Source organism: Lynx canadensis, chromosome E2, assembly GCF_007474595.2.
Source record: "Lynx canadensis isolate LIC74 chromosome E2, mLynCan4.pri.v2, whole genome shotgun sequence".
Lineage (NCBI taxonomy): Eukaryota > Metazoa > Chordata > Mammalia > Carnivora > Felidae > Lynx > Lynx canadensis.
This window is the reverse complement of record NC_044317.1, coordinates 43,996,055-44,021,558: the sequence shown is the minus strand read 5'-3', so window position 1 is coordinate 44,021,558 and position 25,504 is coordinate 43,996,055. Positions and strand designations below refer to the sequence as shown.

Below are 25,504 nucleotides of genomic sequence, written 5' to 3'. Positions count from 1 at the left end.
ACCACCTCTCCAAACATTGACAGACTTTATTACGGGAGGTTCCCACCTGGGATCCCACCCTCTTAAATAAAAAAGTGCATAGAAAAGAAGGGATTTAGAAACCTTTGTACAGTATCTACATCCTGGGCCCCCAGGGCAGGAAGGGGGCGATTGCTGGGTGGGGTGGAGGCAGGGCCTTTGCCACCTGCATGCCCACATCCACCCTGAACAGGAGGGTGGGGGTGAGATGCTATGGGAGGGACGAGGGAGCCCCCAGACGAGGGGCAAGATGGCAGCAGGGGGTGTGGTGGGCAGCCACGGCTTCAGTTCAGGAACCGACGGCAGCGCTTGGCGCCACAGTTGCAGGGCAGCTTGTTGCTGGCATCCTCAATGGGGAACTTGTAGTCATAGGTGAGCTCCTCACCACGCAGGATGCGGCGTAGGGCGAAGATGACGATGTGCTTCTGGCCCTCCACGTGGATGACTCGAGAGAAGCAGTTGGGCTCACACGAGTGGTTGATGAAGCGGGCAGCATTGCCGTGCATTGTGGCATCCACCACATCAAAGTCATCCATGCGGAACATGTAGCACCCGATACCCTACGGGGATAGGATAGGGCAGTCAGGTGCTCCGTTCCCACGGATCAGCCCCACTTTATCCCCTCGTTCCCACGGCCTGGGGGAGCCCACCTTCCCGTCGTAGAACTTCTCCCGCTTGTCAGTCAGCACAGAGCGAATGACGATACCGGAATACTCAATGACCATCTCGCCGGCATCGATGTTGCGCTTACAGAACAGGCCCCGCCCATGGATGGCAGATCTGTGGGGTAGGATAGGCAAGGGGAAGCTCAGGGGGCAGGGGGACAGAACCAAGGCAGCCCCACACCAGGGCACCTGTCCATCCACCCAAGGGGCATCCTCCCCCCCAACCCCACTAACCTGTAGACACCCACAGCCTCTTTGGATGTCTTCTTGAGGTGGCGAAAGCGCATGGCCATGGGCAGCTCCAGGCTGGTGGCACGTCTGGTGGGGTCAGCAGTGTCACAGGCTGGTACCCAGGAATGACCTCTCTTGCCCCTGGTCACCCTCTTTAGGACCCTTCCAGAACACCCCCAGCACCCTGGCCTGCCCTCCATACCTGGTTGACCTGAGCTGCACCTCATCCTCTTCCTCGTCACAGGTGGCTCCCTCAGGGAGCACCCGGTGCTGGGAGGCCAGGAAGTTGAACATGTCAAAGGTACACTTCCTGCAGCAGAGAGAGGAGGAAAGAAGGGAGGATCACAGCCATTCCTTCAAAAAGATGCCACCTAACCTACCCATTGGCTTGGGTCTGCCGCTGACAAAAGAAATACCGCTACCACTGGAGACAGAGAAAAGGGGAATGGAGGGGGTTCGTTCTTCCGATGTGAACTTTAGGAATAATTCCTGGAGTGGCCTGGCATCTTCTCCCAGGCCTCAGTTTCCAATCTCTACAGACTTCACTCCCATGCTTGAGAACTCCCACAGGGCTCCCCAGACCTCTCACCGGAGATAGACCTCGGCACGGGCTGCCCCGTGGGGATTCAGGGGTGGTTCCTCCTGGCCCTCTCCCTGCTGGTGGTAGCGGAACTTATAGTGCTGGCAGCGCTGGGCCCCGGGAAGCTGCTCTGCCAGGAAGATGACAGCGTCGTGGTGGATGCCCAGGAGCCTTGCCCCGCTCATTCCTGGGGAGAGTCAAAGGTGAGGACACACAGGTCATGGCAGAGGTCCACCTTGTCCTCTGGGAGTCCTTCCAGCATCCCTGTGGGCTCTCCCCACTTACCACTGAAGGAGAGATGTCGGAGGCGGGCGTGCCCTCGGGCCTCTTGCACCTTCTCAATCAGAGTTCTCCATGCCCCTGAGGAGGGAGCAGGGCCAGAGCAGTCAGGACGGTGCTCCACCAGACACCTGCCCTCCGTCACCACTACTCCCGACTCACCCTCCAAGCTCTCTGCCTCCACGCTGAACCCATCCTCACTGCTGATCTCAAAGCGTAGATGTGGGCCAGCCCGTTTGGGGGCCTGGTTCTCTTTGTCCTCTGGGGATGGAGGCTCTTCCTCGGAGCTCGAAGCCTCACCTGATCCCAAGCAGCAGGTCACAGTAGGTGAGGGTCACCACTCCTGGACTCCAGAATCCCCGGTTCCCCACCACCCTCCCTTCCTCTCCCTGCACAAGCACAGATACTTGGTCGGTGGCTCTCTTCCTGCTCTAATTACCCAGCGAACCCTACAGGATGGACATTATTATTCTTTTTAGTGTTTACTTACTTATTTTGGAGAGAGAAGAGAGAGAACGAGCACAAGCAGGGGAGGGACAGAGAGAGAGGGAGACAGAGGATCCGAAGTGGGTCTATGCTGACAGCAGAGAGCCTGATGCGGGGTTGGAACTCACAAACCGTGAGATCATGACCCAAGCCAAAGTCAGGCACTTAACTGACTGATCCGCCCAGGCGCCCCTGGACATTTTTTTTTTTCTACAGGGCCTGCGGTCCCTTTTCTACGGGAGTTCTTGGCTAGATGAGCATTTACACAGGGGCCTGGAGTGCCCTGGCTCTGCAGGACACACTTCTGGTTCATTCAAACCCAGTTTACAAGAATGCCCATCTACACCCCTCATTCTTTCTCTCACAGAGAATTTAAAATACCAGAGAGGTGCATTTTACACATGTGTTTTTATATACACAGCATATCTGTATAAATACTGCAAATTTATTATTATATAGGTCCCTAACCACAGAGTCAAGTACGTGTATCTTATGAGCTATTTAAGGGATCTCTCAGGGACCAAAGATTTGGAAAACATAGAAGACAGAAGTTGTTGCTATAGGAGATGTGGATATGAGAGACAGTGGAACGTCAAGGACAGCTCAGGTTTGGGACCTGAACACCCAGAAGGATAAAACTGCCAATGACTGAGATGATGAGGGAGAGGGAGGAACAAGTTTGGGGTGAAGGTCAAGAGCTCAGTCTGGGACATGCTGAGTCTGAAATTCCCCTTAGAGAACCTGCCCTTGCAACCTGCTGGGGGAGACGGCAAACAGGTGGCAGGATCTAGGAGCCCAGCAACCAATCTGGGGGCTGTCGGAATTAGAGATGGGATCCAGAGCCATGCAGTAGCTGAGAACATCTGAGAGTACAGATAGAGAAGTCAAAGCCAGGGCCCTGGGACATGCCAAAGTGACAGGCTGGGGCAATGACGAGGTATAACTAGATTGGTGAGGAGAGGGGTGGAGTTCTGGAAGCCAGAGAAGGAAGTGCTGCAAGGAGGGAAATCAGTGCAAATGCTGCTGCTTGCTTAAGCAGGGTGTGGACTGAGGACTGTCATGGCTGGGGGGCGGGTGTGGGGGGAACCTAAGTTTGAGTGGAGTACACTTCAGGAGAGAGGCAGGACCCACTGTGGCCGCACTTTCTTCCCACACCACTTCTCTGCGCCAACCTGACTGCGTGCCCTCCCAGCCCTAGGCATGCCTCTAAACCTGATTTGCTGTGCGACCCACATCATCTCCAGGCCTCAGTGCCCCTGCATCCACCTCTGACAGTTTCTTCTACCTCCTCTTTGCCCTTGCCCCATCCTCACCTCCATTGTTCCCTGAACCCGACAGGCTGACTACAGGGGCCTCAGCCAGGCGCCCTCATTGCCTTCTTTCTCACGGTGCTCGTTCTCAGCTGCAGTACACTTGCTAATGTACGTGTCTGTTTCCTCTACCAAAATGTGGCGTGGTCCCTAAGGGTGGGGACCTGTCCATCATGGTCACTGCCATAACTTCACACCACCTCTGACCCCCATATGCGGTCTTTCAGTTAAGCAGTCTCTGTCTACCTCGCTCCGCTTCCACGCTCAGTAACTCAGCACTACGTAACGAGAGAATCCACACATGTGGACAGGACTCGGGCCAGGAGAAATTCCGAGCCTCAGGCTGCTCAGTTGCCAGCTTGGTTGGCTGTAGCCTACCCCTCTGCCGCGGTCCTCTGTAACCAACACAGCACTGCCCTCCTAGCTTCACTGAGGTTGGCAGCCCAATCCACTCTGTGTGCCCCCATCCTGTGTCCTGATGTCTCTGCCAGTGCGCTAACCTCACCTTTCCCCCAACGCAGCAGTCTCCTATTCAAACCCAACCACCATGCCTCCTCCCACCTCCGCTTCCATCCACAAGCCCCCTTCCCCCTCCTCCGTGGCTCTGCTGTCTCAGCCCTCACACAAACCCCTCTAGGTTGCTGCCTTCCCCTCAGACCCTTACGCAACCTTGCTGGCAAGATGCCTAAGTCTTGTTTTGGCTTCCTCATCAACCACAGTCTTCAATTCTGGACCCTGATACAGCATCCTTCCCAGCCGGTACACCAATCCTAAACCCCACATGCCTGGTGTTCTCTGAGGCAGTTAGGACTACCGACTATTCCCTTCCCAGGGCCTCTGGGACACCACTCTCCTGTGATCTCCTTCCTACTGTTCCTGCCCCTCCGGGTCCTAGGTGAGCTCTATCCTCATTGGCACCCAGGTGCTCTTATCTAGCTGCATGGCTCTGAATCCCATCCCATTCTGACAGCACCCCCCCCCCCCCCAGCTGCTCAGCTTTACTAGGAACCTAACCCTCTGACCTTGGCAGATTATGTTCTGAAGCTGACCTCCGGGCTCCTGGGCATGCTGCACGGGTACTTTCGAAGGGCCTCTTACATGGAGCTGAAACTTCCTCTCCATGACTGTTTCTGCCATGGGTCACACTCTCCCTGAGAGTGTCTCTAGAACTCTTCACACCTAGTCTCGGGCTCATAGCCAGGTGGGTGTGCGATGTGTGTTTTTGGAAACGGCCTGATTCTGAACTGACCACCACCCAGCTAAGGCAAGCACAAGGCAGGGAAGCAGAGTGACAGGCCGGTTCCTACCTGAGTAGTGGTGCCACTGGGACTCAAGCAGCAGGTCGGGGGGACCATCAGGGGCCCGAGGAGGACCACCTTCTGGGAGTGACAGCAGAGGGGACCGGTCCTGGAGGGGCCTGTAAGGAGAGACCTGTCAGAAAAAGGAAGGGACAGAGGTCCTAGAGCCTCCAGGGAAAGGGGACTGGCTACTCACCTTGGGCTTTCCTCCCCCGTGGGCTCCCCAGGCTCATCCAAGTCAAGAACTCCACGCACTGTGGGCGTTTTCATCCTTACTCGGCTAAACCTGGGGGAGGAACCCCGAGAAGGCTGAGCTGCTTTCCCCTGCCCACCTCTCACCCTCCTCCAGACTCAGCACACTCACTCACCCGCTGCCACTAAGCCCTGGACCCTGGGGGGCATCCTCCAAGGACTCTCCATCTTCCTCCAGCCGGGGAGTCTTGTTTGGGGGAGGCGCTGGTGGGGAACGGCCAGAGAAGGTGGACACCCTCTTGACGCGGATGGCCTGATGGGGTGGGCTGGGGGGTCCACTGCTCAACACCAGGGTCAGTGGAGGAGGGGGTGGGGGTGGGGCGGGGCGGACCACCCCTACCACTGGCAACACACCCAGCAGCGGTCCTGGGGGCAGAGTCCAGGAAGCAGGGGCTGTAGGGGGGATGGGAGGGGGCAGAGGTGGCTGCTTCACTGGGGGTGAGACGGGTTCACCCTCCCCAGCCATCTTCACAAACACTTGCCCCAACTTGTTGACAAGGATGATTTTGGATGTGGCGGGTTTGGGGGGCTCGGGGGCAGGGCCCAGGCTCAATACCCGGACCCCTGGGGCCCCAGGGAGCCAGGCAAACGTCCGAGTGGGGTCAGCTGGGCTAGGGGGTAGGCCCTGGGAAGGCTGGCTGCCATTGGCCAGGGGAGGTGCTGGGGGGAGGGGTTCCTCTCTGGGTCCAGCACCTCCCTCTCCAGGCCCTCCTAGGTTCTTCAACACAAAATCCACAATTTCTGACGGCAAGTCCTCAGGAGGTCGGGTTCTGTCCCCTGCAGCCCCGATGACCCCAGCCCGGCCCACTCCTGGCCCTGAAGGAGGAGTCCCCTGGCCCCGAGGCTGCTGGACTGCCTCTGCCTCGCTGTCTGTGCCGTCATCCACTCCGTCCAGCTGTTCGATGCGGGGGGTTCCAGGGAGGGCACCAGGGGCCAGGGCAGGGCCAGACACCACAGTCACAGGGAAGTGGACATAGCGGGGGGTAGGGCTAGCCTCCTCCTCTGAGCTGTCCCCTGGACCCCCGTGGCTGCTCCCCACTGCCCCTGCGGCCACAATCTCTTCCTGGAAGGGCTCAGTCCCCAGCAGGCTGGCCGCAAAGTCCAGGTCAGCAGCACTCAGTCCTGACACCACCTCCATGTCCTCAAAGTCTGGGCCCAGGTCTTCAGGGGGTGGTGGAGGAGACGGGGCTGGGCCAGGGGGAGCCAGCTCCCCTGAGGTAGGTGTGAGGGCTCTAACGACTGAGGTAGGAGGGGGCACCCTGAGCTGTGGGGAGGTTCTGAGAGGGGGAGAGGCCCGCCGCGACGGTGGCAGCCTTGGGGTCAGGGGGCTGGGACGACGGGAACGTCTGGGGGGAGCTGGAAAGTCCAGGTCTCCCACCGTAGGGATGTGGTGGGTCAGAGAAGATGGACTTCCTGTTGGGGGGAAGGGTCAGTGTCAGCCACAAGCTCCTGCCTCACCCACCCACCCCGTCTCCCCAACAGTCCCAGGTACTCACCAGGGGAGGGCAGGGGTCCAAAGGAGACACCCCCCAAGGGCCTCCGGGATGGTGAGTAGTTGGGCACTTTGATTCGAGCCCCTGAGAAGGAACGGGGGGCTGGAGGAGGGGCAATGCTGAGATCTGGCCGAAGTGGGGGGTCCAGGTTCTGAACAGGTGAGTGGTGCTCAGGAGCTCCAGGGATGAGGGCATCTGTATCTGGCGGGGGGTCCACATGATCCGGGGGTTCTAAAGAGGCAGGAGAATGGCACCAGGAATGACAAGGACCCTGTCAAAGCCTCTCCTCACACACCGTCCCTTCTTTTGAGTCAACCAAGGCTTCTCCACCCCCACCCAATGGTCTGGTCACAATGTGCACTGGTTCCCAGTCATCACCCAGGTTCCACACCCCTCTGTGGTTTCTTTAAAATGTCCACACACACCTGGGTCAGGGTCCCTCTGTAACTCCTCCTCACCCATCTCTGCCATCTCCCCCATTCCTGGCTGCCTACTGTTCTCTGACTCAGGCCCCACATTCCACAAGGGGCACTGCGCGCTCTCCAGCAGGGCCAGTCCTACCACTTTCTCACCTGCACTGTGCATCCCTGCCACATCAAACACATCCGCCTCATGCTGGCGCTTGGGGCTCCCCATTACCTGGCTCCACCCGATCTGTGAGAACAAATCTCTGCTGCCGCCTCCAACACTCCCCTGCTTCCAGCCAGGGTGGCTGCAACCTCCTCCCCTCGCCACTTCATATTGGAACCTGGCACAAACTCCTTTTCTGCAAACATAATCCGAATCTCTTCCTTCTCCCTTTCAGCTCACAACCTCTCCTTTTACTGTTCTCCAAGCCCAATCTTTGAGGTGTGCCATCCAGCGCTTGGCTACATCCCTCAGCACTGGTACAGCTATGAGGGGACCAATTCGGTTTGAATCCTGATTCCACCACTGTGTTACGTAGAGAGCAACTGCCCTTTTTAAGCTGCAGTTCGGCAGAGCTTGCACCTTCCTTGTAAGGCTGTGAGGAGCACCACGGGAGCACATAACCCCAAGTCAGGTGGCCATAAACATTATCTGTTTGTCCAGAAGCTGCCACCCCCCACAAGTAGGTAGCACGGTGCTCTTCCCTCACTTCCTGCAAAATGCTGAGCACAGTCCCTAGCACATAATGCTATCAGTTGCTGACACCATGACAAACGGAAGAACGACAAAACACCTAGAGTATCTTTAGGGGAGAGGGGAACCTGGTAGTGGGAAACCGTTTGAGGGCAGCATTCAGGGAAGGAAATGAGGGAGTTCCAACACCCATACCTGAGGAAGGGGTAGGGCTGTGCACAATGGTCTGGTTCTCCTCTGCTGCCTCCAGGTGAACTGGCTCTTCCCTTGGACCCCACGGACGATACTCCAGAATACGACACCGATACCAGCAGCGTCGCCGAGCATCCACTGTGCTCCAGTACAGACGGGAGCACCTGTCAGGTGGGTGTGTAGGTCAAGAGAGTCAGGACAACTTGGGAAGTGGGATCCAGTCCTGGAGTCCTTCAACCCCACCCAGGCCCCCTGGGCTGCTCACTGGTAGCCAATGGGGAAGAGCCGTCCCTCGCAGTCCGAGAGATCAGACAGGGTACCCAAGGAGTCAATTCGGATGGAACCTATAGTGCAAAGAAGTGATCAGAAGGGTGGGGCCAGGCAGGGTCAGGAAGACCAGGGTACAGAGCAAGAGGCTTACCAATGAGCACATTGATGGCATCAGGTTCGAGCCCCGTCAAGAACTTTCGCTTAAAGTTGATGCCCTCAAAGTCCACATAGACTCGGCGGAGAACATCAAACCCATCGGGGGTCACAATCTCCTGGGAGGTGGGTGGCAAATGGGGTTGCTGGATTGATGGGGGGGGGCGAGGGGGCTGTGAGGGAAGGCTCTGGACGCAAGGACTGGACAGTTGGGTGCCTGGCTCAAGGACTGAGGAAAACAAGGGAGACACCAAGAGGTAGCTGGGAAGGGCTGAGGGGCTAAAGGGGCCAATGAGTGGAAAAAGAGAGAGCAGTGTGGAGCTGTCTCCCCCATGGTCCTGACTCACCTTGCCATCCAGCAGGTCTGTGTGTTTCTGGCAGAAAACTTTCTTGTCGTCCTGGAAGATGCAGTAGCTGGCCCGGGCGCACATGAAGTGGAAGTTGCTGAGGCAGGAGGAAAGGCAGCAGCCCACCGTGGCTCCAGGCTTCAGGCAGAGCTCACAGCGCTGCGGGTGGAAGGGGCTGCTGACGGGAGAAGCCAGTGACCGAGACCAGGGTCTGATGCTCAGCATCACTGTCTGTGAGACTCTGCTTGGGCCCCAGTCTAGCCCAGCACCTCGCATAGCAAAGGCACTCACCAAACATAACCTCTTCCCTAGATGCATCCAATGCCAGGTGCGTATCAAACCTACTTCAAATTTTCTGAAGCAGAGTGTTGCAGTAGAGAGAAAAATAACAACAGCTAACGCTTACTTAGCAGCATTTACCATCTTTCTCACGTAATTTCTTAAATATTTATTTAAGTAATCTCTACACCCAACGTGGGGCTCAAACTCAAGACCCCGAGATCAAGAGTTGCATGCTCTTCTGACTTGAGCCAGATGTCCCTCTCACACCATTTTAATGTGAAACCTGTATCATTTCATTTAATCTTCACTGACCTCCCACCAAGTAGATATCCCCTGTGCTTCACTTCCTAATCCTGAGGCATCCTACGGCACCTAACCCAGGTCCCACACTGGTGAGGAGAGGTTCTAGCCCAGTCAATACCTCATCTCATAGGGACACGGTAAGAGCTAAGTGCCACACTGCATAGAAAGCATCCAGAACAGGTTGAATCAACAAAAGATCTTCCAACTTTTAATCTCCCAGACTTCAAGCTCAAATGGGGGTGGGGGGGTAGCCGCTATCATTGCAGCACCAGAGTCCTGGGACAACCAAAAAATGACACCCAGGACCAGCGGTGAAAGGACATGTTGGATTAAAGACCGTGAAACAGGAGCTGTCTCCCCTGCAGGGGGCCCTACCTGAGACCCCAGGGCTGCCCACCTCTCTAGGCCCGGGCTCTCACCATCTGCCTCCCTCGAGCTACAGCAGCATGCACGTTTTTGAGGGAGCCATCATTTTCCTCAAACACTTCAGCTGACCAAATGGCACAGTTGACATGTGTCCACTCATTCTGCCCAATGTATAGGAGCCGTCCCGCCTCCTGGGGGCAGAGGAGAAATGGTGTGAGGGGAGGCCCCAGGGACTAAGCCCCAAAACCTGGGACTTCACATGGTAGCCCTCACCTTAGAGTCTGCATCCCCATATTTGAGGCAGAGCGCACACTGACGGGGATCCTCCAGGTGTGAGAAAGCAGCTGGATCCTTGCCCTGAAAAGCTGGAAGGGGTGTGGAAAGGGAAGTTCCAGAATCAGGACCTAGAGTTTGTTCCACCAACTCAGGGGCCCTGGCTTCCAGCCCCCACTTCCCAGTACCTGCTGAGGGGTCCCCTGGAGGCTGCCCTGATTCTGGGGTCTCTGGTTCCTGCTGCCTCCACTGAGCGTAGACATGGTCCAAGGATGGAGGTAACACGGCATTGGGAAGAACTCCGCTGTGGACAGGCAGGGTCAGCATCTGACACGTCTAACATGGGTGGCCACCCAAATCTTAGCCTAAACATGCCATGACACACTTGGTCCTCTCTCCATGTGGCATTTCTCCCAGTCTCCCAAATGAGCCGGGGCCCCCCCATGCCACCTGTGACACGTGAAATGCTGTTCCTCATGTCTGTAATAACTCTTTTTCCACATCTCAGCTGTCATCTCTTCTGGAAAGTCTAAGGCCCTAGGAACCTTCTCTGGGCTCTCATATCCCCTTGGACTTTCCCATCACCACCCTGACAATCTGGCTTATCAGGCATTAATGTGCCTGTTCAACTTCAACTCCCACCCCCCAAACATGGCTAACTCATTGCTGTCCCCAACACTACCTTGCACAAAGTAGAAACAAAGCGGGCTAACCGCACAATCTGAGATTTTGCTGACCTAGAATCCCCAAGGACGCTCCTCCTGGCTCCACCGCCCTCTAGATGCTAACTCTATTCCTCGTCCATTCTCAGCCCAGGTTGACCCTGGATTCCCACGTGCCCTTGCTTTTGCCCTCATCCCCTAGATCCCCTCCTGCTACCCAGCCTTGCTCACTTCGGCAGCCGGGTACTCCGTCGCCAGTACTTGGGGTCATGGGCGTCGAACCAGCCGAACGCAGACTCTAGCAGCTGGGGAGTGGGTTAACAAAATGAGAAGAACTGGCTTCCCCAGGCAAGTTGGTGGGGGCAGGGTCTGAAGTACCCACTCTCTCCTCCCCACTTCCATTCAAGCCACCCTATAGGCTTTCCCCAAAGTTCTCACCTTCAGTAGGAGCCCCTTCATCTGGCCTCCAGCCCGGCGCTCTGGGGTTTCTCCTTCTTCTGAGTGCTTCATCAGGATGCCCACCATGTCCTCCATAAAGCTGTGCTGTAAGGGAGCTTGTCAGGATCAGAGCCCCCACCCCGCCCCCAACCCCCCTCCTCCTGACACCCACCTGTTCCTCTGTGTCCCACTCACCACGGACTTGTAGTGGCCTTCCTCGAACCGCCGACTCACGGCTTGCAGATCACAGGGCCCCGGGTGCAGCTGCTTTCCAGCCTGCCCACACTGCAGAGACAGGAAGTCAGCAGGGCTGGTGCTGGGCCTGGCCCCACCCCCCCTACCTCCCGAGCCCCCAGACCTGAGTGCACAGCAGCAATGGGCCCGCCACCTTGGAGCTCAGTAGGCCCTGGAGCACCTGGCGTAGGCCCCCCTGCAAGGCCCCACTCAGGGCCTCTCGCCAGCGGGGGTGCGTGGCCCCCGCACACGGTCCGCAGGTATATAGCACGGAGTCTGGCAGCCCAGAAAGGATCTCATAATCTTCATCTAAAACAGCCAAAGTAGGATAGGAGAGAATGGTTTGGGAGGACGTGAGAGTTGGCTCTCAGCAGCCCCTAGAGGTTGCCAAGGATTTTAAGCCCACCTGTCCCATAAGGGCCTGTGCTGTGGGTAGGACAGGGACCCCCTCAGGGCTGAGGCAGCAGCCCAGACACTCTGCTGCTCACCCGAGAGTCCCTCGCACTTGGCGTGCACCCAGTGGTCACACTGTGCACACTGCATCATCTTGCTCTCGTAGTCGTTGTCTTCATAGCAGCGTGTGCAGATTGGGCAGAAATTTCCTGCAGAAAAGGGAAGAAAAGGGCAAGTCAGAGAAGCTGGGGCCACTACCTGTCCCCTGGAGGTCTCTCTGGGGCCACCACCTCTTGGCTGCCGTGAGGGCTGCCTCTGCTATGTTCCATCTTGGGTCCCTACTATTCTCAAATCGTTGGCTGAGGATAAAGCCTCTTTTAACCCTGTGACCCCAATGCCTCACAAAGAAACCTTGCTAAATATGCTGCCTGAGCAAATGGGGAAAGCCCGGGTTCTCAAAGTGCTCAGTAGAGTCCTGAGGATCCAGGGGACATGTCAGGGACCACCACAACAATGGGATCTAGGCCCCCCCCACTCCCACTGTCCTCAGAGAAAGTATGTCCCTCTATCTGAGGTACTGGCTAGGCTTTCGTGGGAAAGTACCATGAATGGAAGGAAAGGTTCCGCGGCTAGAGGAGGATACAAAGCCACTAGAAAAACACATCTGTCCTGCTTGTCTAGGAGCCTGGCCCACTGCCCGGTGTCCCCCAGGGCCCAGGTCCCCTGACAGGTCCCCACCTTTCTCATAGAGCTGGGTGCACCTGGGGCAGAGGCTGTAATCTCCAGACCACTCGACGTCCCAGTTCTTCCCTGGAGTCGCCCCACAGCTCTTACAGCGTACGCAGGCTGAGCAGATCTGGGGGCGGGGGGGGCAGGGTGACATTAGGGGGAGCAGCCTGGAGCAGTGTTGGGGGGTACAGTGGGAGGAGATGGGCAAAGACGACTGGATGGCAGGCAGGAGACAAATGAGAAAGGACAGGTAAGAGGAAAAAAAGTGAGCAAGAGAAGCAAGGAGGAAGGAGGGAGAGGAATGAAGTGGGGAGACTGGCACAGGGAGACAGGGAGGAGTGGAGATCAGGCAGGAGCAGGGGATTCTGAGCCCAGGACCTTGGAATCCATGAGCCCCTGCAATCATCCTTTATAAGTTCTGTACGTAAGTCTCGTTTATACGAAATTTCAGAAGAGAAAATGCTGTTTATCAGATAAACTCTCACAAGGACCTCTGACCTTTCCCTCCTCATGGAAGCCCTGGCCTAGAGTAAGTCTGGGGGTGGTAGCAGCCTTAATTAGAGCTCCAAAGCAAGGGGCGTGGGCCTCGTGTCTCACCCAGTGGCGCCGTTTGCGTGTGGCCCGGGTTGGGTAGCTGGGCCCCAGGCAGGCTGGATGATAAGCATGGCGGCAGCGCTCACACTCCAGGAGGTGCTGTTGGGAAGTTCGAGAAAGACAACAATGGCAGAACCTACTGACACAAGAACATCCCTCTCCTCCATGCCTCCACCCACTCGCACGGCTCCCGTGCCCAAACCTTGGATCCCCGGCCTTTGCGCCCACAGACGTGGCAAAACTTGCAGCGGCGGCAGCACCAGGTGTCATGATGTTGGGGCAGGGGCCGTTCGGCCTCCTCCAGACAGAACGGATGGAAAGGGTCACAGCAGACTTGGCAGAACACCAGCTGGGGGTGGGGAGAGTGAACAATGGGCACAGTGTGAGGCCAAGAGGCCAGGGATGAGACCCTGCTGAGAGGGCCCAAGAACTCAGGCAAGGAGGGCCAATGGAGACCTGAGGGGCAGTGGGAAAAGGCGGGGATCCAACCTCATGCAGGCCTTTACTGGCACACAGCAAGCACACCATTGGCGGCCCCCCTGGCACGGAGGTGAGCACACTGAGGCCGCCCATCAGCCACACGTTCTCCAGGTCACAATCCTCCTGAGGGGAAGAGAGGACACAGGTCAGAGAGCAGCCAGAAACACAAGCCAAATTCTTCTTTAAAGCCCTGGTTTCTCATATACGATCAAGTTTCTTCCAAACATGGTCCTTGAGACCCTCTTCCTCAATGCCATACCTTAAAATCCACACGGACCCGGTGCACTCCGTCAGGGGACTTCTGTTTTCCAGTCCAACCATTGGGAAAAGAAGTAAAGGGGCCAGGGGCCAGAGCGTCCTAGAAAGGGAGGTGGTGATCGGAAGGACACCAAGGCTCACCCTCTGCAGACTTCCCTCCACACTGCTGTTTCCCCCAGTCTGCCCAGCCTTGCCTCTTGCCCAGATCCTACTTTGCTTTCCAGAAGGACAGGCCTGCCTTACCCCTCAGGGCCTGTCCTCTGGTGTGGAAAACACGGCACTCAGGTGAGTCCGTTACCCTGACTTGCTAGGAAGCTCCCGAAGGGCAGGAGCCATGCCTTCCACGGGGCTCAGGGTTCTTGGTGTGGGGCCTTGCTGACCTTGTCCAGGCGCCTTCGGGCCTTAAGCTGCAACACAGGCTGCAGGGTGGGTTTGCGGGGCCGGCTCTGCTCCTCAGGTTCTGGTACTGGTAGCTCTAGGCAGGACACATAAATGGTGAGGTTCCCCTATTTAGAGGTTCCTCACCCTAAATAGGTGAGGTTCTTCCTTCCCTATTCCCCTTTCTCCACAACCCCCTAATGTTACCTGGATCCCCAGGGCCATCTTTAACTAAGACCCACTAGGATGACCCGGCTCAATAAGCTACTGAAAACCTCACGCACCAGTTCTCCCTATCCACACCAAACTACCTCCTTTCCTTGCAGTCAGCTATGTTCTCTAACATACTGGTAGGGCCCCAGGTCTGGGAACCCCGCCCCTTCTACACAAAAGACACGGGACTAACTGGAAGGGCTGAAAGGGGAAGCAACAAGCAATTCGCACCATTCTCTCGGGGGGTCCGACGCCGGGGAGCAGGGGGACCCCCAGGCTCTGAGTCATCCGAGTCCTCGAAGATATCATAGGAGGGTCGCTGTTTGACGCAGCGCCGGGCTGACTTGCGCTGCAGTAGGAGGGAGTCCTGCTCCTCGGGCCCTGGGGGGGCCACCACCTCCTCCCGGGGCCCCCCAGCTCCCGCCCCCCGGCGTGGGCCTGGAGGACCAGGGGAGGCCTCAGGAGATTCATCGGAATCCCAGGGCAACAGCGTCTTCACTATCGTCCGGCCTGTGGGAACAGGGGACTTAGTAGGATCTGAGCTCAGCCAGGGACATGGGACACTGGGATGGACAAAAGCCAAAAAGAAGTGGGGCAGAAGAGAACGAGTACAGGAGAGATATGAAAGCACACGATGGAAAGACAACAAAGGTAGGAGACTGCAAAGATAAGGGGAAGAGAACAAAGAAAACATAGTTTCCTCCACACCACGGATCTAAACACGGTTGTATAAAGAAATACTCCTCAAGTCCTGTTACCTTTTTTAGCCAACCGTTCCATCTTCCGAGCCTCTATCTTGTCACACTTCCGGTATCTGGGGAGGGGAGCAGCACGTCACCAGGGTAGGGGACTGGTGGTCTGGGGGAAGAGAGGAAGCTCTCCACAAGGATGCCAATCCCACTGCTCTGGCGGGGCAGGAGGCCTGGGTGACTGACAACCATGGGTGGGAACAGAGGCTCCGCCCAGGCTACTCACACACAGCACTGCTTCTTGGTGTTGGGGCCCCCAAACTTGGGCTTGTCCAGGCAGTTGACACAGGACCCACAGTCCTGCACACGCAGGCAGCCCCGACAGTGTCCACACCGTGCCATCCGCATCTTCTTGCCATGATGGGAGGGCAGCGAGCGCCGGGGCGTTTGGGCCAGGGTCCCTCCAGACCCGGCAGGCTCTGAGTCTCCCCCAGGCCCTGCTGACTCCACCTTTCCCCGCCGAGACCGTGATGGGACACTCTCAGTCTCAGATGCTGATGACGTATCTAGCGTAACGCAGAGGAAAGAATGGAGTCACAAAGCCACTAGGATTTTTACCTAGATCCCATTCAATTGGCCCCCTGGTCTCCACTTTCCCACAGTGCTCAGGTCCCTGGTGCCCCAAATCTGCTCTAAGACCCAGCACTCCAACCCACTTGCCACCTGCCCCAAGCATCCAACTCAGCGCCCACCCTCCTAGGCTCTTGGTGCATTTGCTCGCCCCCAAACTTGACACAGCTGTCAAATCTTCCCACAACACACCCGCCCCTACCCTCCGTGGCGATGTCCTGCCGATCCCGTAGAGGAAGAGCACTGAGGCGGGGGACGTCTTCGGGCACCATGGCCCGGGCCTGACCTAGGGCCACAGCAGCATGACGACAGACATGTTTGATGCGGGGGCCTTGCACGGGGGACTCGGGGCCCTAGGGGAGGAGAAACCAGGAATACATGTGGAAGTAGCCCCTTGTGCTCCTGCAACCAGCCTTCTTCAGAGGGCCTTCCTCCCACTCCATACCGACGGTCTCTCTCTCTTAGTTTCCATCGATTCATCTTCAGACCTGACAGAACCTCTATCTGAGAGTTGCTTGACAGTCCCCACGACTTCCTCCATCTGCCCTCCAGGGCTCGGCTGGTGGGGGGAATAAACAGGGTCAGAGGCTGGAAAGTGAGGAAAGATAGGACCAGCGGACTAGCGTGGGGGAGGGACGGGGCCAGGGAAGGAATATAGGAAGCTGAGAGACAGGAAAGGACTGGCTCTGAGCGTTCCCTGAAATACTGGAGGCTGACTGAGGAGACAGGCAGTTAAGGAGAATTAAGAGAAGCAAGGCTGGACGATGGGTGCAGGAGCCTGGCCAAAGCACCATGCTCACCGGCAACAAAGACGCCACCTTCTGCTGCTGCTGCTGATCGATCTTGAACAGCTGCACCTTGGCTCTCTTGAGGAGGCTGAACATTTTCTCCTCCACACCAGACAGTGGTAAGGAACCCAAGCCTGCAACACGGGCCTTTTCCAGTGGTGGCGGCTGCTGTGGTGGCGGCTGTGGCTGCAGTTGTAACTGTGGCTGTAATTGTGGCTGCTGTGGTGGTAACGCCTGGGGCAGCAGCTGGGTTTGCAAGGCCTGTAGGGGCTGCTGTAGCTGTAGCTGAGCCTGAGCCTGAGGCTGAGGCTGCTGCCCATTGCTCAGAGTTGGCGCCCCAGGAAGGGGCACCTCGGCCTTGACAGGAGTGGCGACCACAGGGGCAAATCGAGGCAGGCTGAGGTGGTTGGTGCGGCCCACTGCCCGTGGCTCAGGCTCAGCTGGAGAGTCATCGGCGGGAGGAGGCTCTGGCTCAGGGGCTTCAGGGGCCCCAAGAGGAGTAGTAAGCACCGATTCGTAGATCTTCAGGTGGGCTTCGCTTGGGGTAAACTGAGGCGCCCGAAGGAGCAGGGGCCTCCGGGATGGAGTGACAGGGGCAGGAAGTGGAGGTGGGGCCGGTGGAGGAGCAGGAGGAGGAGGGGGCAGTTCCCGGGTCAGTGAGGTCCAGCGAAATGTGGGTTCCCTTAGAATGGACCGTCTCTTTTCAGGAAGCGGGACTGGGGTAGAGGGGGGAGTTGGGGCACGCGGTGGAGAGGGAGCTGGTGCCGGTTCTGGGGGGGCGAGTGGGGACATGGCAACAGGAGGCCGCAGAGTAGGTGAGACTTCTACCTTTAGGGGCTTGGGGGGGTCTTCGTCCATAAATCGCCGGGGTGTCTTGATGACACGGGAGGAGCGGGCACTCACCACGGGCATAATAAACTGCCGGATATTCTTCAGGAAGGTGGTACTTTTGGGGGCCACAGTGGGGCTGTCTTCCAGAGGGCCTCCCGTGGTGGTGCTGGGGGTTGGAGTGGGAGGAGTACCTTCTGGCACTGCCCGAGCAGCTTCTCGCTCTGCCCGCTGGCTGGGAGTCAGGGGAGGCCGGCCCCTCTTCCTGGAGCATGTAGCTGGAACCACTGGAGGAGGGGATTCTTCCTGCTCCTCTGGGGCAGGAGGTGGTGGAGGTGATGGTGGAGGCAGAGGGGACACTGGGGGTGGTGGAGGACACAGTGGGGATGAAGGAGAAGTTGAGGGAGGAGAGAGAGGTGGAAGGGGTGGTGGGGGCGGTGGGGGTGGTGGGGGTGGAGGGGGTGGAGGAGGTGGAAGAGATGGAGGAGACGGAAGGGGTGGAGGGGGTGGAGCGGGTGGAGGGGCTGCAGGGGCTGCAGGGGCTGGAGGCTCTGGAGGAGTCGAGGGTGGGGATGGCAGCTCTGCCTCTTCCTTTTCCTCCGCCAGCATCATCTCTTCAGGTCCAGCTCCCTCTACCTTCTCTTCCTCCTTCTCCTTGCCTTTCTCCTCTTCTGTCTCCTTCTCTCTCTCCTCCTCCAGCTTTTGCTCTTTCCTCCAGCAGGGGCCCTCTCCCTGTCCAGATCCAGCTCTTCCTTGGGGGGCATCCTGCCAGCTTTCCTCACGTTGATCTTGACCCTGACCTGATTCAACTCCCAAGGACAACTGTCCCATCTTCACTTTTTTGGCCTTTGAAACAAACTTGATGACGAGAGGGAGCCCGCCTCGGCCTCGGCCTCTACCTCCACGGCCTCCTCGCCCAGCCTGTCCTCCACGCTTAGGGGTCCCAGGTCCTGGGCCGGGCCCCTCCTTGCACTTCCAGCTGCCAGTTCGGTGTTTTACTGGAACCACAGGAGGTGGGGGCTCGGGTTTGGGGATTGTCACAGCTGCTTCTGCCACCACTACTGCTTGTTGCTTCTTCCTGCAGGGGCCTGCTGGCCGTCCTGGGGGCCGTCCCCGAGACCGACGTGGAGTGGAAGGCTCACATGTCCGGCCCCGGGGGGCTGGGGGTGCCTGGGCCCGCCGGAGAAGTTCAGTCAGTGCCTGTACCATCCGTTCTGTGCCTTCCTCACCCCGTTTCCGGGCAGGAGTCTTTGGGGGGGTAGGAGCAACATCTGCTAGGCGAGGAGGCGCAATGGGGGTCGTCTTATGCTTGCGGCCCCGACCTCGGGGGGCTCGACCTAAAAGGAGAATAGGTGTGGGGAGATGGGTCAAGCTAGCCCTGCAGACTGAAGAAGGCACTCCAGGAAGGCAAGGACTAAGTCTTACTTGTCTGTTTCCCCCACAGCCCAGCCTAGCTTGGGCTTGAACACAGAACACACTCTGTAACTGATGGAGACTCTAGTGGAACAGGGAAGAGCTGACACAAAGAGCAAGAATCACATTCCTGTAAAACTACAGAGGTAGAGTTTCCCCATCACTCACCTCGCTGGGATCGGAGCGCAGAGCGCAGGGAACTGGGGGCCACATCTTCATCTGAATGAAAACCCTGAAACTCCTGATTTAGGGGACCAGAGGTGGAGGGGAAAAACAGCAGTCAGTGCCAAGGCCCTCATTTCACCTGAGACTCAGGTATGGAGATATATCCCCAGTTTCCCTCTTAACATACCCCTACCTATTTACACAAAAACTTAAGAAGCTGGAAGATGTGAGAAGAATAGAAAACAGGGTCTCTCCCTAGGGACAGAGGCACAGGGTATTTTGATCCCCCATCCCCTGTGCCGGACCACATCAGCACAGCCACCAGTGGTTCACTGGCCCAAAAGGGAAGAGAACGGGGTCTTCCCAGGCCAGGAAGTAAACACTACCCTCAGATTCCCTCATCCTCTAACTCAGAAAACGGTTGGGACTTGTTTACTCACTCTCAGAATGTAGTTTCTTCCTGAATGAAGATGGGAACGGGGCACCCAAGTGGGGTGTGTGTTTCAAATGGTTTACTGTAATAGGTTCTACTCTGAGCCCTCAGGTTACTACACACTGTCCTAAGTAATACAACCCACACCTTCCTGACTTTTCTGGGAGGCTGAGAATAAATCCTGAGCTGAACTCAGACCTGCTAGAGTTCCCAGCCTCAGCCTTTATTCCATTTCTCTTCAATCTGTGACCCTGAGAGGAAGCCTTCCACCAGGCTACCATCCCTCCACCTTAAGAAAAAGAATCAGGGTACTGGTGAAACCAGTGATGTGTCAAATTGTAAGGCCAGGCGGAGCAGCCTACAGGTAAGAGCCCAGAGAGCCCTAGCCTAGGTCCACTAAAGCCACGCTGCTGCTGTCAACCACCACTGGTTGGGCATGCGGTACCCACAGTCTTCTCGCTCAAACCTCTACTGGCATAGCTTTGCCAACTACCAAGATCATCATCCCAGGACACTTCAGCAGGATGTGCCTCGGGCCCTAGTGCCCAGCTGCAGCCCGGCTTCTCTACCCACTTTCGGAGGCCTTTTGCACCGACACCTCCGTGCAGCCTATCTCCTCCCAGGCCTATCCGCAGGGCCCCACCATCCCTCCGCAAGGACCCTGAGAACCTCGCTTCCTCACGCCACCCCTCGGGGCCACCCAGACCCTTGGAAGCCCCCCGGCCTCCGCCCCGCCCGGCGTTGGGGACGCCTCTGACTGCCTCACCTCATCGTCGGATTCCTCGTCACTGCTCTCCTCAGGCACGCAGCCCCGGCTGGGGCCCCAGCCCCGGCCCCGGCCCCTGCCTCGGCCCCGCTGAATGCGCGGGCCGGCCCACAGGCGGCGGAGCCGGCGCAGGCCCCGGCGGAGCCCCAGCAAACGGAGCAGGGCCGTGTCCTCCCCAGGCTCGGCTCCGCCCGGCCCCGTCGCGCCGCCGCCGCGCCGCAGAGCTACCCGCACTCTCTCGGCTCCGCTGCCCCGTCCGCCGCGGCCCCCGCCCCCGCCGGAGCCCCGCGGCCGGCCCGGGAAGCGGCCCCGCGCGGAGCCAGGCCCGGGGCAACTGCCGCCGCCCGCCGCCGCCGCCATCTTGGCACCGTGAGAGGGGCCGGGGAGGCGGGGGGAGGGGCGGCCCGTGCGCAGGGCCGGGGGGAGGGGAGGGAGAGGTGGGGCGGGGCGGCTGCGGCTCACGACAGCAACCAGCGCCGCCGCGGGGCTAGCGGGAGCCGGGGGCTGGGCCGACCACGCGCGGGGCACCACGGGAGCGGGAGTCCGAAACCAGTCGGCCGTCACCCTTAGACCGCGCCTGAAGACCATAGACCCCGCGTTGCGGCCCGAGAGGGGTAAAGCGCAGGGGCCCCCGGGAAATGTAGTCCGGCCGCTTCGCTCCTTCCGCCGGGAGCTAGGGCCGCGAGAGCTGGGACTTTAGAGTTCAGAAAGCCATCTCCGGGGCTGCCGGGAAGTGTGGTTCTCGCCGCAGAACCCTCCCATGGTTTCTGTAGAGGCCAGCGGCACGCTTGAACTACCACTCCCAGGGTGCAGTGGCTTCGGACCCTGGGAAATCCCAAAGACACTGGGAAATGAAGTTTGCGACTGCAAGAGGCGTGGGCTGCTAAAGGGGCCGCGGCAAAGGATTAGTGTCAGTTAGAGGTGCGACCCGGCCGTCGTTCTGCGCAGCATGGAGGGAAGGTGCTTGAGAGACCCCGGCTTTGCAGACCCTGTGCTCAAGGAGTGGAGGCGGGTGGCGGAAAGCAGGGTAGAGCACGCGTTCCTCGAGCCCTGGACTGGGGGTCCCAGACTCAGACCCTGCGCGCCGTTGCTTGCTGTGGAAGGGGCGAATAACTTGGTGTCTCACAGGCTTCCCCCACAGGGCTTGCTGCTAAGTCAGCCTGGACTTCGCGGCCCTCGCAGGCCCCTACCTCTGGGGGAGGACTGATAGACCCGGGAGATGGAGGTGCTCCCCGCCCCGCCCCGCCCCGCTGACAGTGGATGCACGGCCACCAGGGGCCGCTACAGGACAAGAGGCAAGGCTGTCCTTCCCTCTCTCCTGCGCACAGACTGAAGTCTGGACTCGGCTTGTCCTGAGAGGAGGGCACAGGAAAACTCTTTATTTTGGTGATAAGATCGCCAGTCCCCGCACAGTTAATTTTCACTCGTGCAGACTTCACTTCCCACACCCCACACGGACTCGCTTGCCCAGGCTCATAGGGCCAGCGGTCACCTGGGAGAAGGTCTCGGCGCCCTTGCTGCAGTGCTTCTTGGAGCCAAATGTGCTACGCTGCCGTACCTGCGGTGCTGGGTCAGAAGCCTATCCAGCCCGGCGGCCCGTCTTTCATTATTTAATTTTATTGTTGGATGAAGCCAGAGAAGGTACCGACACCGTCAGGTGGTGGAGGAAGGGGATCTACAGGGAGAAGTCGAGGCCCGGGATGGCCTTGAAGAGGAGGAGTAGAGGAATGTGGAGCGAATGGTCCATCCAGGTGGGAGCTGGCTGGGCGAGTGGCCGCGCATGTGCGCCTGCATGGAGGCTAGGCTGGGGCAGCCCGCCCGGCACAGAGGGCAGCGGTAGGGTGCGACCCCGTGCGTCCGCAGGTGTTTGGTCATGGCTGAGAAGTCCCGGGAGCGCTGGGGACATAGGCTGCAGGAAAAGGGCTTCTCTCCTAGGGCAAGTGGAGGGGGAGGGCGGTGAAGGAAAGAAGGGGCGGAGGCTGGCCTAGGGGGTGATCTGGGCAACTGGACAGAGGAATTGTGTGGGAGCCAAGCAACCAGTGAAGGACTCAGGGACAGACTGGAGTTTGTAAGGGAGCAGATAATTCACCGAGGGCGGGGGGCCCATACCTGTGTGGACTCGGTAGTGTGTCTCCATCTGATGCTTGAGCGTGAACCTCTTTCCACAGACAGAACAAGAATAGGGCCGAGACCGAGCAGGAGGGGTTGGGGGAGGTTGTTGGCGAGGCGGGCCTGCTGTGCTCACCTGACTCACACAGGTTGCAAGTGCACCTGTGGGGACAGAAAAAGCATGGCTGGGAATCCCAGAGCTGGATCACTGGTACTCCCAGGCAAGACATCAGGAGGTACAGTGGGACTGAAGGCAAAGGTGCCCTCACCCTACTCACCTGTGTGCTTCTGATTACAGTCTTCCGTGTCCCCAGGGCTGAGCTTTTCGGAGCCCTGGGGGAGGGAACCTGGAGAGAGCAGAGTGAAGTTGGTGCCCTACTCAAGCTGGACTTCTGGAGCCCCAGCCTCAGGAGAGAGAGCATGTTATAATATTTGTACAGGTCACTGAGGGGCTTACCTGGGGCAGGACTGGAGGAGGCCAACTGGCTGTGGTTCCAGAGACCTTTCTCAGGGTTCAGGGACAGTGGGATCCTGGGGATGGGGTGGGGAAGAGTTAGCCTTGGCAAAACCTGGCCAAACCCATCCTGGGGAGAGAGGAGTCAGGAGTCCTCCTCAGGGGCTCGGCTTTGACTTCCCCTGTGATGAAAGCTTCTTGTCCTATCACCAGCTCAGGAAATGTACAGTAGAGATAAGAGATGTGGTACCCCTTCCACCCATCACTGTCTGCCTATCCTGAGCCACTCCCTCCCAGCCAGGGAGGTCTTCCACTAGGCTCTTCACTCACCTCTGGTCCTGAGGCCAGACCTCCTGCCAGGCTCCAGTGGTGGGGGTGCTATGAGAGAAGGGAGGGCCATATCTGGGTGGCAACAGCAGGATGCTCCACAGGGCAGGCTGGCCCTCCCCGAACCAAGGGGTCTCAGCCCAGCAGGGCCTAGGAATGACGCTGTTTTGGAGGGAGCCTGGTGGGGGAAGGGGGCCAGGGAACTCCCGAAGTCTTTCATCAGAACTCCCTGGGCTCTCTGTCACCCACATAATCACTTCTTGCTTTCCATCTATTCCCCCATGGCCAAGAGGGGGTTGCTTGAGTTTCTCCTTTGATCTCATCTCCTCCCCTTCACCCTCCTGCAGTGGTTCTGCTCTCTCAGGGCTCTCTCTTGGTGGCCTTTGCTCATGCAGTGTCTCCCATTCTATTCTACGAGCACTAACACATTTTTCTGGTCTCTGCTCTCCATGTCCCCCCAGTCCTCTTTCAGAATCCCTTGTGGGTTTCTCTGGCTCCTCCTGATGTTCCCTCAGCCCTGGACCCAGCTCTCTAACCCCATCCCATCGAGCCCTCCTGCATGCGTCTTCCAGGGACTGCACCCCCAAGGCCCTGGCCGCTTCCTCAAGGGGCCCCAGTTCCCCCGGCTGCAGCTCTACAGTCTCCCCATAAACAAAGTACAGAAGCTGGGCAAAGGTAGAAGGGCTGATGCCTTTCACCAGAGCCCAGCGGCCCCTACGGCCCAGCTGCTGGCTCGCACCTGCCAGCACCAGGCTGTGGGCAGGGAATTCCTGGCTCCCCACAGTGATCAGGGTATCACATAATGCTGGCCGGAGCCTGGCTGCTAGCCGTACCAGCCGATCAGAGCTGTAGGGGCTAGGCAGTCTTGTCCGGAACAAGGGCATCGTGCCTTGCCTGGGTACCAGTCTCAGAGGATCTGAAAGAAAGGCCACAGTGTGGGGTCCATGGTGGAAAGGGAAGAGAGCAACGGCATATTCTCAAGCCTGTGGAGGTGAGGGGAGAAAGAGTGAGTTGCAGGTTCAGAGCTCTCTGTGTCCTGAATGAGGCACATAAACTAACCCAAGAGAGGATCTGAGCTTACCTAGAATCATAACAGACCAGGGGGTAGGGATGAGGGTGGGGATGGCAGGAGAATGGAAATTAGACCAAATTCGGGACTTAAAAGAGTAAGGACCAAGCAGTTAGCAACCATATCAAATGATGGGTTTAAGGCTGGTGTAAGATGGGTCCAGTCAATTAGCAGTCTCTGACTTAAAAGATAGCAGAGGTTGATACTTATGCTACTCCAAGCCTTTCTGTGGGGAAAGACCTTGGAGCAGGCCAAGCTGTCTTCTTTCCAGACAAAGAAATCACCGTAAGACCCAGTCAGCCCTGGCAGTTAGGGATGGAGCACGACACTGCTTCACGGGAGAGTTTAGAACGCTAGCGTGCCACCCCCTCACCCCCACCCCAAGCCCATCACATGAAGTTGAGTAGTCCTGAGAGGCAGAAAGGGCAGCAAGACTGAGGTCATAGCTGCAGAAGGGCATGCTCTTTGAGGCATCAATAGATTATCTCCCTACGGCTGAAACTTCTAGAACATGTCCTCAGAGAAGGACCTAGAAGAGACCAAAGAATCCCCTCCAGTGGGTTGAGAGAACAGGTGCACAAGCCACAGAAGAGATGGTTCCCAACTCAAGGATGGAGAGAGATTTTGGAGAAGGTTTTGAGCCCTGAGGAAGTGGGAGAAAGGGAAATGGGAACGGTAGAGGGGGAGGTATTTCCTTTCCAGATTAGGGTAAGGAGATGGTTTAATTTTGTTTCCCACAAACCAAAAGCAAAGAATAGATAGAGTCCAAACAAGGTGGAAATTTATCACATATCAAAACTACCACGTTGGCTTTTAAGAAGAGAACTGGGAACTGAGATACTAAGAGATCAACAGACCTAAGTGTCTCAGCAGGCATATTCCTAAGTGTGGGCTCACTGTGAGTAAGGACCCTTATTGGGAGAATTACTGCTGGGCACCTCGGGGAGAAGGCTACTAATTGGCAAGAAGTGAACAGAAGAGGGGGTGTAATGGGAGGAAAGTCTCAGCTGGGGAGAAGCAACCACTCACCGGTTGTAGCTTCCTCCTGGACACCGCATGCTCTGAACTGCTGTTGGGGCTCCTGGGGCCCCCCTGGAGCTAGCCCCGCCCCTGACCTCACAGTCTTCCATTGGGTGTCCCAAGTACCAGTCTGCCACAGTCCCCCAAGGGGGTGTGGTTTTATAACCCTGGCTCTGCTTCACTCCCCTCTCCCCAGGAGAGAACACCCTCTCTACTTCCAGATTCAAGACATTCTGGCTCCCTGTCTCCTTATTTCATTTGTGAACTTCTAGAGTCAAAGAAGTTCATCTGAGGGGTGCCTAGCTGGCTCAGTCGGTAGAGCATGCTACCCTGGATCTCTGGGTTGTAGGTTCGAGCCCTGTGTTGGGTGTAGAGAGTACTTTAAAAAAATAAAATAAAAATCTTTTTTTAAAAAAGTTCATTTGAGGCAACAAGGAGTTTGGAATAATCAGACCTGCATTTGAGTCTCATCTCTGCCATTTACTAGTTGAGTCACCTTGAGCAAGTCGCCTCTCTGAGCCTCAGTTACCTCATC

At 57.8% G+C, this 25,504-nt stretch overlaps 2 protein-coding genes across 3 annotated transcripts; both read right to left on the bottom strand.

Moving 5' to 3' along the window:
* Positions 1-6: 6 nt before the first annotated feature.
* On the bottom strand, positions 7-20,365 carry KMT2B (lysine methyltransferase 2B). Of its 2 annotated transcripts, none has more exons than XM_030299164.1 (37): positions 19,991-20,365; positions 18,795-18,867; positions 16,398-18,550; positions 16,043-16,156; positions 15,800-15,950; positions 15,254-15,533; positions 15,037-15,092; positions 14,510-14,788; positions 14,068-14,162; positions 13,689-13,787; positions 13,439-13,552; positions 13,152-13,298; positions 12,953-13,048; positions 12,365-12,482; positions 11,722-11,835; positions 11,358-11,542; positions 11,195-11,284; positions 11,000-11,104; positions 10,793-10,866; positions 10,088-10,203; positions 9,900-9,991; positions 9,680-9,817; positions 8,676-8,834; positions 8,327-8,474; positions 8,171-8,249; positions 7,909-8,069; positions 6,616-6,843; positions 5,236-6,532; positions 5,064-5,153; positions 4,877-4,986; positions 1,936-2,073; positions 1,780-1,854; positions 1,504-1,681; positions 1,117-1,224; positions 918-1,001; positions 669-798; positions 7-578 (listed from the first exon to the last, which is right to left on the bottom strand). In XM_030299164.1, exons 1-37 carry the CDS (start codon positions 20,348-20,350, stop codon positions 303-305), a joined length of 8,310 nt encoding a protein of 2,769 aa, XP_030155024.1. In that variant the 5' UTR covers positions 20,351-20,365; the 3' UTR covers positions 7-302. The 2 variants fall into 2 exon arrangements, with proteins under 2 accessions (XP_030155024.1, XP_030155025.1); XM_030299165.3 differs by having other exon boundaries at positions 8,327-8,447.
* Positions 20,366-21,337: 972 nt separating this feature from the next.
* Positions 21,338-25,029, bottom strand: ZBTB32 (zinc finger and BTB domain containing 32). The gene is made up of 6 exons (XM_030299166.1): positions 24,979-25,029; positions 22,884-23,863; positions 22,557-22,630; positions 22,378-22,446; positions 22,100-22,261; positions 21,338-21,921 (listed from the first exon to the last, which is right to left on the bottom strand). Exons 2-6 carry the CDS (start codon positions 23,762-23,764, stop codon positions 21,644-21,646), a joined length of 1,464 nt encoding a protein of 487 aa, XP_030155026.1. The 5' UTR covers positions 23,765-23,863; positions 24,979-25,029; the 3' UTR covers positions 21,338-21,643.
* Positions 25,030-25,504: the final 475 nt, after the last annotated feature.

Coding starts and splice junctions, on each gene's coding strand:
- ZBTB32 (XM_030299166.1), bottom strand. CDS start 23,764: ATGCCCTTGTTCCGGACAAGACTGCCTAGCCCCTACAGCTCTGATCGG. Junction 22,262..22,377: donor CTGTAATCAGAAGCACACAG/GTGAGTAGGGTG, acceptor CTGTCCCCACAG/GTGCACTTGCAACCTGTGTG. Junction 21,922..22,099: donor ACACTACCGAGTCCACACAG/GTATGGGCCCCC, acceptor CACTTGCCCTAG/GAGAGAAGCCCTTTTCCTGC.
- KMT2B (XM_030299164.1), bottom strand. CDS start 20,350: ATGGCGGCGGCGGCGGGCGGCGGCAGTTGCCCCGGGCCTGGCTCCGCG. Junction 10,204..10,792: donor CGGAGTACCCGGCTGCCGAA/GTGAGCAAGGCT, acceptor GCCTGTCCACAG/CGGAGTTCTTCCCAATGCCG. Junction 6,533..6,615: donor TGGACCCCTGCCCTCCCCTG/GTGAGTACCTGG, acceptor TCCCCCCAACAG/GAAGTCCATCTTCTCTGACC.